Source organism: Euleptes europaea, chromosome 13, assembly GCF_029931775.1.
Source record: "Euleptes europaea isolate rEulEur1 chromosome 13, rEulEur1.hap1, whole genome shotgun sequence".
Lineage (NCBI taxonomy): Eukaryota > Metazoa > Chordata > Lepidosauria > Squamata > Sphaerodactylidae > Euleptes > Euleptes europaea.
In genome coordinates, this window is record NC_079324.1 from 19,136,188 (window position 1) to 19,151,190 (window position 15,003).

The window sequence follows — 15,003 nt, forward strand, 5'->3', positions numbered from 1 at the left end:
GAGGAAGAAGAAGAGTTGGTTTTTATATGCTGACTTTCTGTGCCACTTGAGGAAGAATCAGACTGGCTTACAATCTCCTTCCCTTCCCCTCCCCACAACAGACACCCTATGAGGTAGGTGGGGCAGAGAGAGCGGTGACTAGCCCAAGGTCACCCAGCTGGCTTCATGTGTAGGAGTGGGGGGAACCAACCCTGTTCACCAGATTAGCGTTCGCCGCTCATGAGGAGCAGGGGATCAAACCTGGTTCTCCAGATTAGAGTCCACCGCTCCAAACCTCCAAGGAAAACCAGGGTCGTGAGGTGGAGGCAGGACAATGGCAAAACACCTGAATGTCTCTTGCCTTGAAAACCCTACCAGAGGTCCCCATACATCAGATGTGACTTTAGGGGGGGGGGGAGTAAAGCAACCATCTTCCAATTGGTATAGACTTGGATAGAGATCCAGTTCCCAAACGATCAGAGAGAGCAGGGTGAGTAAAAACCATGTTCTCCTGAGCTAAATCGTACCAGTCTGTAGTGACGTCGGTGATAACAGAGCCACACACAAAGAACTCCAACTTTGCAAGTTCTTAGTGAGGGTTCCAGAACTCCCGCATGCATCCCGGCTGTTTTTATGACGTCAGGGTTCTCGATTATGTGGTTATGGTTGGAATACCAATGCTCGATCTCGAAGGGCACTCCCGTGTCTTTAATAGCCGCATTCCAGGGAGAAGGTTGACACAGAGAAAGTAAAACTGAAACCTGAACCATGTTCTATAACAGTTGGGTTTTCCCCCCTTTTGTTTTTGACCCTACAGTCATAGCAATAACAACAAATATTTAGACTGTGCTTTCCCATCTGGATGGCTCCCCAAAGCATCTTACAGCAAACCTGCAACGTATAAAAATTACAAAACCTAAAATTAAAAGGAAGAAGGAAGACGAACGAGCAGATAAAAATAATTTCAGAGGGTAGCGGTGTTGGACTGCAGTAGAACAGCTAGATTCAAGTTCACGTAGGGTTGCCAGGTCTTTTTTGCCACCGACAGTAGGTTTTTGGGGCGGAGCCTGAGGAGGGTGGGGTTTGGGGAGGGACTTTAATGCCATAGCGTCCAATTGCCAAAGTGGCCATTTTCTCCAGGGAACTGATCTCTATCAGCTGGAGATCAGTTGTAATAGCAGGAGATCCCCAGCTAGTACCTGGAGGTTGGCAACCCTAATAGCACGATAGAGCCCAACAAGATTTTTGGGGTGTAAGCTTTCAAGAGTCAAAGGTCTCTTCATCTGCTATGAGTCTCAAAAGCTTATACCCTGAAGATCTTGTTGGGTTCTAAGATGCTCCTGGACTTGAATCTAGCAGATTAAAATAAACTCCCAAGTCACAAGATCAAATTTCAAAAACTGTTTGAAAAACGAACAGGTTTAAGTTTGTGCTGACCTGGATGGCCCAGGCTAGCCTGATCTTGCCAGATCTCAGAAGCTAAGCAGGGTCAGCCCTGGTTAGTATTTGGATGGGAGACCACCAAGGAATACCAGGGTTGCTGTGCAGAGGAAGGCACTGGCAAACCACCTCTGTCTCTTGCCATGAAAACCCCAAAAAGGGGTCGCCATAAGTCGGCTGCGACTTGACGGCACTTTACACACAGAGAAAACCATCAGTGGGGCAGGTTTTCATAATGCAGTTGTCAGACTGCTAACAGGTAGGGTTGCCAACCTCCAGGCATGACCTGGAAATCTCCTAGAATTGTGGCATCACAACCCTGCTGAGTTTCCTCCTCTTCCCAAACCTCCCTCCTCAGGCGCCACTCCCAAATTTCCAGGAATTTCCCAACCCAGAGTTGGTAACCCTGATCATAGGACAGTGTGGATGGGTCTATCCCTGAAGCCAGGACCTATGGCAAAAGAATGCTAACAGCCCTTAGTGGCTCGATAGTTTTCTCCATGAGCCCTAATTTCTCAGAGATGATCTCCTAAAAGGTCTGATTGTAAGTGCTTGAAGCAATGCAAAGGGTTCATATACTTCATCAAAGGATAAGAGGCAAATTTGTGGACCTGTGTGGAAAAACACGTTTTAAAGGAAGCCAGCATTTGGCTTATAGGAATCTTGGCTTTCACTCTTGAGAAAAGCAGTTTGTAGCCCCTGAGGTTACCAAAAAGGAATCTGAATTATCTATACAAGCCATAATCAAGACAGAGTTTCTGTATGCTGCAGAATTTATTCCTAGGGGCTAACAGCCCCCTTTATCTTGCCTCTGTTCCTTCATTGTATCAGATATTCCAAATGAGATGACCCAAATATCCCAACCAGAACCCTTCATTTACCTTCTCAACATAACAGTGCAGTTTCCTCTGCGGGTTGTATATTTTGGGTGTGTAACCAGTCACACCTAACTGAGCTAAGTCAGGCCCGGGGGTCGTTTAAGGCCTGCGAAATCGTTTGATGTGGCCCTTCGTGGGTCCTAGGAGATCTCTAGCTCAGAAGGATCGAAGACTGGTGATCTGCCCCGTCCCACGGACAGGAATAGCCTCTGTTCAAGGAAGATGTGAGTTTGTTTTGCCAAGAAAAGGAACCTTTTTTCCCCCTTGCAGAAGAGTCGTTAGCTATGGAGCTGCTAGGACCACCCAAAAACTGTGTTAACCCTTTCCCACCCGGGCCATGGAGAAACATATTCCCTCTGAACTACAAGAGGGCTGGGGGCGGAAGTAGCGACAATGGAGGGGTAAAAAGGGCAGGGTCAGAATGTGCAGGGGGGGGCAAGTTCTTAGCTAGTGTGTCCTCATTTCAACCCTGCAGGCGGAGGTAGCAGGAGCCGGCTGTAGAATCCGGCCCCGACCATGCGGAGCAGGAGCAACTCCAGCGTGCAGCTGGACAGCTATGCCCGGCTGCTGCAACAGACCATCCTGTGCCACCAGGTGCCTGAGCGTGCCACTGGTTGGATACTTGCCTGCTTGCCTGCTTGGGGGGTATTATCTGGGGCAGCTGCCTGCTTGGAGCTTGGTCAGCAAATTTTTAAGTTGATAATTTTGTATGCCCCGCAAATGATGTTATAAATATCCAAATGGCCCTTGGCAGAAAAAAGATTCCCCACCCCTGCTTTAGAAAGAAGTGTGATGCCAAGTGGATGAATTTGGCTCCTGATTTTCTTCCTCTGGATGGAGTGATTCTTGGGTTTTCTTCCATTTGGCTTCCAAGAGATCAGGATTATCAAAGAATCTGCCAAGCTGTCCGTGTGCAGAGTAAACAGCTTTGGGTAAGTAAACATGTTTCGTGAAGAGATCGCTGGAAATTCAGCTAAGATTGCCACTTTTGAGTCACAAAGGCTGTGTGGCAGAAAACAAGAAGTGAAGATTTCCCAACTCCATTCTGGTGCAAGCTGCGTTGTCAGTTTCTGATTACTACATGGTGCCTCTGTAAACAAAACAGGGTTGCCAACCTCCAGGTACTAGCTGGAGATCTCCTGATATTACAACTGATCTCCAGCCAATAGAGATCAGTTCAACTAGAAAAAATGGTCGCTTTGGCAATTGGACTCTCTGGCATTGAAGTCCTTCCCCTTAGAAGTTGGACTTCATAGCATTATACCCCACCAAAATCCCTCCCCTCCCCAAACCCCACCCTCCTCAGGCCCTACCCCCAAAATCTGCAGGTATTTTCCAACCTGGCGCTAGCAACCCTACTTATAGGGCTGCTGTAAGGATTGCTGTACATATACATAAAATAGTCTGAATATTGAACTCACAACACAAATGCTACATGTTATTATTTAATACGTTGGGAAATAAAGCTATATTCACTGGGCCTGTGAGAAAACAGTTTGGAAATCCCACATGCACATGTACTGCCCACTCTGAATTCTATATGCTTTCAGGTGTTTGAGCCATTTCCCCTCCCTCCTGCTCCCTCTTCAACCTCTCAACAGTGTGCGCCTCCCGGAGTATGCTCAGTAGGGTTGCCAAACCTCCAGGTACTAGCTGGAGATCTCCTGCTGTTACAAATGATCTCCAGCCGATAGAGATCAGTTCACCTGGAGAAAATGGCTGCTTTGCCAATCGGACTCTATGGCATTGAAGTCCCTCCCCTCCCTAAACCCCACCCTCCTCAGGCTCTGCCCCAAAAACCTCTCGCTGGTGGCGAAGAGGGACCTGGCAACCCTAATGCTCAGTAGGGTTGCCAACTGCCTGGTGGTGGCTGGAGATCTCCTGCTATTACAACTGATCTCCAGCCGATAGAGATCGAAATGGAGGAAATGGCCGCTTTGGCAATTGGGCTCTATGGCATTGAAGTTCCTCCCCTCTCCAAACCCTGCCCTCCTCAGGCTCTGCCCCCAAAATCTCCAGGTATTTCCCAACCCGGAGCTGGCAACCCTAACGCTGAGTCTTCATGTACCCATTTCCCCCCTTTAGTTTATTTATGCCTCTTGCTTCCCCAGTAATTCTGAGGCAGTACCTGGAACTCTAAGAGCTTATGGAAAATAACCCTGAGCCAGAAGGAGGCCTCACTTGCTAATTAATTATTATCAGCTATTAATGCTGACTCTGTTCACCACAGGGACTTTAATGCTGAGGAAGCTCAGGGATCAGTCAAGGGAAGAAAAACAACAGGAGAAAGTACATATTGCAAGGAGACAAGAGCTCTTTAATTACAAGGCACTGTCCTCTGACTGTAGCACACAGATTTAAATCTGCCAGCAGGGAAAGACATAGGAAATGTAATATCCTGAGGGGGACGGACGTATCTTTGGCTGGAGGAAGATTATTGGAAAACAGTGATTAAGCTGATGGAATCAGCCATTACAAGGAAACACTGAGGAAGAGGGAAGAGATTTTTTTTCTGCCATTGTACATTCCACATTGCTAGCTACACATGACATTTCAAGAGATTTCTCCTTGGTTTTCAACTCTGACCCTTGGATGGATGAAATACTGCCCACCCGACACCCTAATTTGACACATATATTCTCAAATGTAATCCCCATTGAATTCAGAGGGACTCCCGAGTAAATGTGATTATGAGTGCAGCCTAAGAATCAGAGAGCAGGGAAGACAAGTAAAGACATGTTAGCGGTAGATGGAGCAGAACTACGATCCTAAGAAATTCCAGTATAGAACAATGTCCAGCAAGCAGTTGTTATATTTCTTGGTAATTTTAATTCACTGAAGTCACAAACACAGTTATCAAAAATGTACAGGTTTTGATTGAGTGTCAGCAATTTACCAACGTTGCGCTCGGCCCCCACTTGGGGGCATTTCAGGTCCTGGGAAACTTCACCATCAAGGCAAAGGCAAGTCCATCCTCGCTAAACCATTTGCTGGGTATCACAGCCCAAAAATTCTGTCCTCAGTGCAATGCGCTTATTCCAGTGGAGTGGGTGTATTCTTAAATACCTGGCAAAGAGCGGGGGATCCAGGAGATTCAATACCGGGCTGAAGGAATCTTGATTTCCCTGGAAAATCTGAAAGTATGGAGACATGGTTGTTCATTATTTAGGCCTCTAAAGAAGTCAGGACAAGAGTTAATAACATGCAGTGGTTGGAATATTTCTCAGAATCCAAAGGAGCTACAGAGACAACCAGTGGGAAAGTACAGTGCATATTTTGTATTCAGAAGTTCATGGGCTCATTTCCCAGCATCTCCACTTTAAAGGATGTCAGGTAGCTGGGCTCTAGAAAACTCTGCCCGAGACCTTGGAGTGTTGCAAACAGTTCAAATAGACAATGCAGAGCTAGGTGGACTATGGCCAGCTTTTTTAATGGCATAATCACAAGGCAGGAGTTATGATTGTCCAAGTCCAAGATGCAGGATAGTGATTAGAGTGTCAAACTAGGGCAAGAGGAGTCCTAGGTTCAAATCCCTACTCAGCCATGAGCTTACAGGGTGACTGGGAGTTCAGTGCTCAAAACATACTCCCAAGGCATAGAGGTCCACGATTTGGACTGCAGCCTTGTTGAGACAGGGCAAAGGGACCTGTAGCCTGACATTCTGTTTCCAAGCCCTGCTAACTACATACTTCTAGGAAGCTCACAAGCTGAACATGAAGGTGTACCCTGTCCCCAACAACTGCTCGTACCACCAGGCTTCTGAAGAAGGTTCTATGGCCAATCGTCCTCGCTAGGCCAACCTCCCACACATCTGTTTAATCTTCCAAAACCCACCTAACCTATCACTGTACTGCGGCAATGAATTCCATGCACTGATTATGCGTGGCATAAGATGCGCTTCTTATCATGTGTGCCCGTGCATATAAAAATGTGCTTCTTATCATGTGTGCCCGTACATATAAAAATAGAGCATCCTGACTTCACTCCTTCCCTTGTGAAGGATGCATTGTCTGTCTCACCACGCCATCATAAGCAGAGCACCTTGCTATATCCATTGTGGACTTGGAAGGGCGTAACTCTATTTAGGATGGCACTGCCAGCCTGCACATTTTCTCATCTGCTTTGCAGGAAGTGGTTGGGGGTAAACGAGGGGCTTGTCAGTTTTAGACACACAAAATGCCCTGCCCTGCATAGACACCTGCTTAGAGGTAGACCAAGGAGCCATCACTGCCCATAATAAAGTTATGGGGTTAAGAGTGGGGTTGCCAACCTCCAGGCAGTAGCGGGAGATCTCCCACTATTACAACTGATCTCCAGGCGACAGAGATCAGTTCCCCTGGAGAAAATGGCCTCTTTGGCAATTGGACTCTGTGGCATTGAAGTCCCTCCCCTTCCCAAACCCCGCCCTCCTCAGGCTCCGCCCCCAACATCTCCAGGTATTTCCCCAAGCCAACCCGGAGCTGGCAATCCTAGGTAAGAAGTATCCTGTGGGCTTTCAAAAATATAAACCTTTCCCATCAAAGGCTTTAAGTTCTCTTGCTGCCTTCTCTTACCTTCTCCTTCCCATCTTGGAGAACAGGAGTCCAGCGCTTGCCATCCTGGCTGCCTGAGAGAGAAAATTCCTTCACATACATGTGGGTGAAGGCACTCTTGGCTCCCTGTGTCACAATTCCAGTCACGCGCATGGTCTTCTGGAAGTTCACCTGAAGCCACTCCTCTGGGCCATTTGCCTGTGGAAGGGACAGAAACACCTCCAATGTGTTGCAAGTCTTCCCCACCCCAGGACACACTTTGGTCGTTTATGCATGGGAGCTTTACCTGAGGTTCGTTGCTTGCTGGACCCACACTTTCCTGTTAGGAATCTATGCACCACCAGTCTCCAAGCTCAAATCAAGTCCCCACCCCTTTAAATGCTGCTCTGTAATTGGCTTACTTTGTAGAGCTTACTGTGAGAGAAAACCCTCCCCCCAAATCCAATTGCTGCATAAAAAAGCTTTTTAAGAACAAAAAGGCAAAAAACAGAGCAATCTGAAAGGGGGGAGAGAAATCCAAGTCTCAGTTTTAAAAGTTTCAGTTTCTTCTGCTCAGAAAGAGGTCCGAGGAAGCAGGAAGCATTTGAATCCCAGCCTCTTTACATGCTGCTTTGTAATTGGCTGTGAGAGAGACGAAGCTTCTGTGTCCCACTCTTTGCCTTATGCATGGGGATTTCACCCGGGCTGAGCTCAGGGGAGAGGGAAGAATCGAGTTAATAGAGGAATGGAAAGTCCTGGGATTTGTGAGGGCTGGCAGTAAGGTCATCTCTATGGACAGAAAACTCATGCATAACTCCAAGGAACAACTGAGACAGACCAGGGGCAAATGTGAGTGAAAGTACCTATGCATGAACAACCTTTAAAACTACGCTTATATTTGTCATTTAGATGCCTTCTCAAGTTTATTTCCACAGCTATGTCGTGCATTGACACTGAAATTTACTCAGATTTCTATGAGTGAATATATGTAATGGAATGACTGCGTTATGTTTTCCTTCTGGGATGTATGAAGAGCCCAATTGGAGCTACCCCACTTTAAGTAAACCTGATATGAACAAAGCTAAGGACATTTACAGCACAGAACCATAGCCACAGCTGTCTACAAATGTACTGGCAAACCAGGAGGTGTGGCTTTTTCTGTGACTCCAAAAAAGTCACACCCAGCCTCCAAGTCTGATCCCCCTACCCATGCTTCAGGCAGGCTGTCTGCTTTGCTTGTCCCCCTCCCGAGCCCCCCTTGCATGTTTATCTATTCAAATATTTCTTTCATGCTTTGTTTTTTAAGAAGTGTTCTACACTTGAAAAATTGCTCAGAGAAGAAAGGGAGATAATTTCATGAGTGGCACAGGAGCCAACCAATTGGTGCTGCATGCAGCCAAGCTGGCTGCAAATCAGTAGAACGTATTTCCCACAAGCTTGATCTGGGTGGTGGCAGTCAGGAGCAGGAACAGCTTGGCTGCCATTTGCTTGCCTGCTGCCTCTCTATGGCTGTGGCCACTGCTGCTTCTAGTGGCCATCACTGCTTGCTGGATGGGCAAGTAAACAGCAGCGATGCCACAAAATGCTACAGTTGCTGCCTCCTGCTTTCTGTCCCTGTACTAGGGTTGCCGACCTCCAGGTGGTGCCTGGAGATCTCCTGCTATTACAACTGACCTCCAGGTGACAGAGATCAGTTCCCCTGGAGAAAATGGCCACTTCGGCAATTGGACTCTATGGCATTGAAGTCCCTCCCCAAACCCCACCCTCCTCAGGCTCTGCCCCAAAAATCTCCAAGTATTTCCCAACCCGGAGCTGGCAACCCTATCCTGTACAAATGAGGAGGGAACAAAGGGGGTGGAGGACAAGGTGATAGCATGGGCAATACATAGGGTTGCCAACCTCCAGATGGTGGCTGGAGATCTCCCACTATTACAACTGATCTCCAGACAATAGAAATCAGTTCCCCTTCATTAAGCCAATGCATAGGGTTGGCAGGTCCCTCTTCGCCACTGGCAGGAGGTTGCTGCTTTGGCCACTGGAATTGGTGGCATTGAAGTCCCTCCACTGCTCAAACCCCACCACCCTCAGACTCCACCCCAAAAATCTCCAGCTATTTTCCAACCTCAAGCTGGCAACCCTAGCAATGCACAGTGGGAAGACTGGATTTTGCCCAAGATTCCCCAAAACCTAGAGCTGGCCTTGCCCATGTGATCGTGAACTGTCACCTTCTATGATGCATGGAGGCACACACTCATGTTTAGAGGCCCCACAGTAATTCCAATGAATAGAAAGCCAACCACACTTCTCTTCCTCACTCCCTCTCCCAGACACATAGCAGTTACCTTAGGCCTCCATGCATTATTTCTCCCCTGCAGGTTCAGTCGGGCCAGAAAGGGAGGCCAAGAGGAGACAATGTTGTCAATGTAGGAGGATGCTGAGATCTGCTGGTTGGAGATAGCTTTGCTTTCCATTCCCAATGGCATGGAACAACCTAGGGGAGAGAACAGAGATGGAGAAGTAACTCTCTGTGGTGAACTGTGGGCCTAGAGGCCACCTGGTCATTATTATTTTCCCAGTGTTGGGTTTCTGTTCCTGTGGCCTTGTGGGGGGGGGAATCTTTTTGCATTGGTAGGGTTGCCAACCTCCAGGTACCACCTGGAGATTTCCTGCTATTACAACTGATCTCCAGCTGATAGAAATCAGTTCCCCTGGAGAAAAATGGCCACTTTGGCAATTGGACTCTATGGCATTGAAGTCCCTCCCTTCCCCAAACCCCATCGTCATCAGGCTTCCCCCCAAAAAAAAACCTCCTGCCAGTGGCGAAGAGGGACCTGCCAACCCTATGCATTGGCTTAACGAAGGATTTTCCCTACGAAGGGACAGACAAGAACTTCTCTTCCTGCCTAGGGCTCCGGGGAAGTTTGGGACTCAAGACTGGTTCTTGTCTGTTTTGGAGGGGAAACGGTAACCAATTCTGAGTGAGGGGGCATGGATCTGTGAGGAGCTTATAAAGCCTTCCCTCTCCAAGGCTCCATGTGCATTTCACCGGGATCCAGTTAGCAGGGTGGCTCCTGCCAGTGCAATATGGGCCCCTCAAGCTACAATAACTAAGAGGCATGTCAGTTGTTTTGGTGGTGGAAGGTGCCGTCAAGTCACCGCTGACTTAGGGTGACTCCGTAGGGTTTTCAAGGCAAGAGACAGTTGGAGGTGGTTTGCCATTGCCTTCCTCTACTTGGGCTGAGAGATTTCTGAGAGAACGTTCCCTGGCCCAGGGTCCCCCAGCAGGCTTCACATGGAGGAGTGGTTCTTCAGATTAGAGTCCGCTGCTTTTAACCACTACACCATGCTGGCTCTCTTAAGTTGTTTTAGGGAATGTTAGGGAACCTTCATTTGTTTCCCTGGGTTTGGCAGACTTAAACCAGTAAAAGTGCTTGGTTGTTTGCTTGCTTTTTGGCCAGAAATCTCCCATTTGGGATGTCTTCATGAGAAGAGCTGCTAGCCCCTTTTAAGAATTCCTTCTCTTATTCTCTTAAGATGAATAAAGATCAACAAGAAATGATAAAATATCTTGTTATGGCAGCTAGGGTAGTGATGGCTGCTGTATGGAAAACAAAAAATATTCCAGAAGTCCGAGCATGGATTGACAAATCCTTAGAATATATCACAATGGCGCAACGAACAGAATTTTTGAGAAACAACTCACTGGAACGTCATCAAGAGAAATGGAAACTCTTTTATAATTTTATAAAATCAAATAACAACTAAGTTGTTTACAAACAATTATATGTCCTGCCAAGATACTGATACAAACTCAATCAAGATTAGAAGACAACGCAATGTAACCGAAAGCGGGGTAGAAACAAGATACCCAGAAATTTTTCCCCTCCCTTTTTCCTTTTCTGTACCCCTATATATAATAAAATAAAATATAATCATAATAATAAAAAAGAATTCCTTCTGACCTTTTTTTCTGTTTTGAATATAACCTTTTAGAACTTTGCTGGGGTTCTTGGTATGCCTCAGGCTTAGTGGCTGATCCAGGCAGCCCCCCACCCTTGAATGAAAGGGAAACTCCAGGAGGGATAATGTCAACCACTCTTAAGTAAAGGCAACCCCTCAAAAACCAGTTGGTGGCAGTGGTCTACTACCTCTCTACCTACCCAGTGGTTAAGCAGGGCAGGTAGGAAGGAAGCAGAAAGGGGATGATTTGGGGGGGGGGAGTTAGGATGGCCTGCAGCTCTGCAAAAGGGAGCCCACCCCAAAACCCTGCTTCTGTGACATCCTCAGTTTGTCTTTCTTCCCTTCCTCTGTTCCTATATTGGTTGTAGGCTGCCCCAAGCCTGACTTTGGTAAGGGAGGGGTGGGATATAAATTCAATAATAAAATAAATAAACAGGCTCTTGCTCCTGAGTCAGGCCTACAATTTTACAGATAATCTTCCCATCTTTGGTCTACCAATACTTTTCTTTTGGCCATGCTTCAGGTACTTTCAATCCTTTCTCTCCTGTTGCTGCTTGTCTCTGAAACTCATTGCCACTTGACACCCAAACCTCCCCCTCCTGTCCACTGCTTTAAAGAGCGACTGAAACAGCTCTCTTTTTTGGGGGGGGGGCTGTTCTCCAACTCCTTCTCTTTGTTCCTTTCCTTTTGTGCTTCTTCTTGTATCTTCAGGACCGTATCTATTTTTGCTAAGATCGTAGGTGAGGTTTCTTTTTAAGTATATCATCATTGCCTAATGCCTAGGTCTGAGATGATTTATACACTAATTATTATTATTAATCACTTGCCATATGCTGATGTAAATGTGGAAATAGGCTCTGTTTCTTTTAAATCCTAATTCATGTCTTACATACTCTCTGTGTTATAAAGCTAGCCACCTATAAGTGGGCCCCTCTATGAAAGAAAAAAATGTCTAGACCAAAAATTATTTGGAAGACCATGGGATATAACCTTCAGGTTCTTAAGATCTCTTCCAGTGAAGATCTGTTAGTTTTCCCTCAAAGTATACAGCATGTAAAAAGACAACAGATTCTGGCTGCATTCAGCCATAACAAGAAACCATGACTTGTCATTATGAAAATGAGCTTTGGAAATCTTCATGCTTTCATACTGCCTGTCTATCTCATCTCTTCTTTTGCATATGGCTTGGGAGCTGAAGATTTCCTGGTCTGCCACAACCCATAGTTTGTCCGTATGTCTGAACCACAAATTATAGTTTAACCCAAAGTTTAGTCTTGGTTTAAACAGGGACAAAGGAACAGTTTGTGGTTCAGATATTCATGACAAACTATGTTTTGAACCAGGAAACCTAATTGTTATAATGGCAAACCATGGTTTGTGATTAGGCTGGTATGCAGCATTGCAGAATTGTGGAAATTCATTTGCGCATGTATTCTCTCTGTGTTAAAAACAAATGTCTCAGAATGCAGCCAATCTGCGTTCAGACCCGTCACCATCCTGTAGAATGTCAGCCTATCTTTACCCTTGCATTCAGGATACAGTGTGCACCACTGATGGGAGAAGATTAACTTTTGGATGAAGCTGCTCTAAACAGCCAACCTCACAGTAGCAGAGAAGCCTAGAAGCAACAGACACTCCAGTAACAGTGAGAACTGAACATTAAAAAGGTAAAGGTAAAGGTCCCCTGTGCAAGCACCAGGTCATTCCTGAGCCATGGGATGATGTCACATCCCGACATTTACTAGGCAGACTTTGTTTACAGGGTGGTTTGCCAGTGCCTTCCCCAGTCATCTTCCCTTTACCCCCAGCAAGCTGGGTCCTCATTTTACCGACCTCGGAAGGATGGACGGCTGAGTCAGCCTTGAGCCGGCTACCTGAAACCAACTTCTGTTGGGATCGAACCCAGGTCGTGAGCAGAGCTTGGACTGCAGTACTGCAGCTTACCACTCTGTGCAACGGGCTCTTCCTAGTAACAGTGAGATGTGAACATTAACACGGTAGTATTTTGAGGTTCCAGCCTGCTCTGCTCTCCTTGTGACTAGCTATAGCGAATAGGAAAGATTAAAGCCTTGGCGTACTGTTCAGGTCACAGCCGATGAGCTCCATGCGCAGTGTCACACGTATGCTGTAATGTGTTGGGTGAAGGCGGACATAGCGGGTGATGATGGGGGGGTCAAAGACGTTGTGTTTCACACTTGCTGCATCCACATTCCCAAAGAATATCTGCAGGCAGAGAGAGAGAGAGAGAGAGAGAGAGAGAGAGATGGCCCCTTTACTCTGGTGCACGGAGAGGAAGGATGATCAGGGATAGACAGATTGCGCATGGAATCCATGCTGTAGTGCAAAATGGACTCTGAAAACAGTCTAGAAATGTCAGTGAGTCCAAAAGGCAGCAGCCAGGCTATTTTCAGGGTTTGGGTGAAGGGATCGTATCGTGCCTCTTTTGAAAGATCTGCCCACTGGCTGCCGGCCTGTTTCTGAGCACAAATCAAAGTTCGGGTTCTTATCTTCATTTTCATAGCGATAATCCGTAGAGGGGTTTTTTTTATGATTCACTGCATTGTTTTTACTTTGTGAGCTGGTGGCATATCAGTTTTGGAGAGGTGGCATATCAGTTTTCGGAATAAAGACATTCTGAGAAAATCTTTCTTTTTAAAACATTTAAAAGCAAACGGAAGACTTCCTGCTCTGGCTACGAAAGAAAGTTTTCAGGAGCCAAAAGAGGGAAATGGCATATTTTGATACCAATTTTAACTGGTACAAAACCTATTTTCTTACTTTGCACCTGTTTTAAGTGCATCCTGTACACATACTGGTTACTGCATAGGACCATAGGTGATGTATGCTCTGAGCCAATGAAATGAATGTTTAGTGATGTTCAAATTCCTTCTCTGCCATGAAGACCTGGGTAACACCAGGTCTCTCACTATTCCTTAGGCTCTCCAGCTTCACGGGGCTGTTGTAATGGTGGCAGAGAAATACTATGTGCATTTATACATGGCTGTTTCCTCGCAGTCACCCCGCCAACTGCTTCAAGGCTTTGCTTTGATTGCGTTTTCCGACCGTCAGCAGTCGCCTTGCTCTCCCCACACGTTTCCCCTGCATTTTCTGGATGCTGGCTAAACACAAATCCAGAAAACGTGGGGGGAAACATGCAGGGAGAGAGAGGCAACCTCTGACAGTCGGAAAGTGCCAACATAATCAAAGCAAATCCCTGAAGTAGTCGGTGAGGTGACTGCAAGGAAACAGCCAGGCACAAATGGCCCAAGTATGCTATCCTGAGCTCCTTGCATGAAGAGCAGGAGGCAAATAAATACATCAGAATTATACACCAAGGTAATCTACATTCTATGCCAAGAAAGCCTGAATGCCAGCAGAAGCATGCGAGTTCAGCAAATATGATGTTCTTCATATGAAACTTGTATTTATTATGATCGGCAAAGAGCTAGGAAGGGCACTGAAGCCCCACTTGGGATCCCAGGAAGTCCTGCTTGTCCCTTTCCTCCTCCCACCCCAGCTTCTTGCATATCAGTAGTTGCCTCCACATTTTGAAACCTGTGTCCTCAGCCTTAGAGACTAAAAACTTGGTGATTTTTGTTTTAATCAAAACCGCAACTCTTGGGATGCTGAATTCTGCACCAAGTCTAATGTTGCATGTCTCCAGTACAAATCTGCATTCTCGTAGCCCTGAGTTTCTTGTTGATTGTACTTACTTCGGGAGGGACCAGTTGCATGACAGTACAAAATGGATATCTGTTTAACATTCTACATTACTCTTTGGCAAAAAAGAGAGAAAGATTATGGTGATATTCAATAAGTGTTTAGGGGCTTAGGGCAGGTTTACACATCTCAGTTCATCCATTGATGACTACAATATGATGAGTACAATAGAAAGTCATGTCATAAACGGATCATAGTAGAAATATGGCCAGAACTTCCAAAACTTTTCATACCCCCTTGTGTATGATGCTTTGCAACAGTCAGTTCTCTCATTCATCTCTCATTAATTAAATGCTGTTTAATTAGGTAGAGAAATCTAGTGATGTATGTAAAATGTGTGAACCTGTCTGATCTTCAGCAGCTGGCCCGTGTCATGAATATTCACACTATTCCTTGATATGCGTTGATTGGATTTTCCAAGCTTCTTTTTTCCCCTCATGATGTCTAGGTAGTAACCTTCTGAGAGGCTGTGACTCAGTGGTAGAACATCTTTGCACATTAGAAGGTCCCAGGTT

At 46.2% G+C, this 15,003-nt stretch overlaps 1 protein-coding gene across 1 annotated transcript in view; it reads right to left on the reverse strand.

Annotated features, from left to right (window-relative positions):
- Positions 1-5,147: 5,147 nt before the first annotated feature.
- F8 (coagulation factor VIII) overlaps positions 5,148-15,003 on the reverse strand; it is a 59,943-nt gene continuing 50,087 nt past the window's right edge. The window contains exons 24-27 of the mRNA XM_056858974.1: positions 12,847-12,991; positions 9,151-9,299; positions 6,851-7,027; positions 5,148-5,431 (exon numbers count right to left, since the gene is read on the reverse strand). Of these exons, the coding sequence (XP_056714952.1) occupies positions 5,276-5,431; positions 6,851-7,027; positions 9,151-9,299; positions 12,847-12,991 (627 nt within the window). The 3' untranslated portion in view covers positions 5,148-5,275. The remainder of the gene's footprint in view (positions 5,432-6,850; positions 7,028-9,150; positions 9,300-12,846; positions 12,992-15,003) is intronic.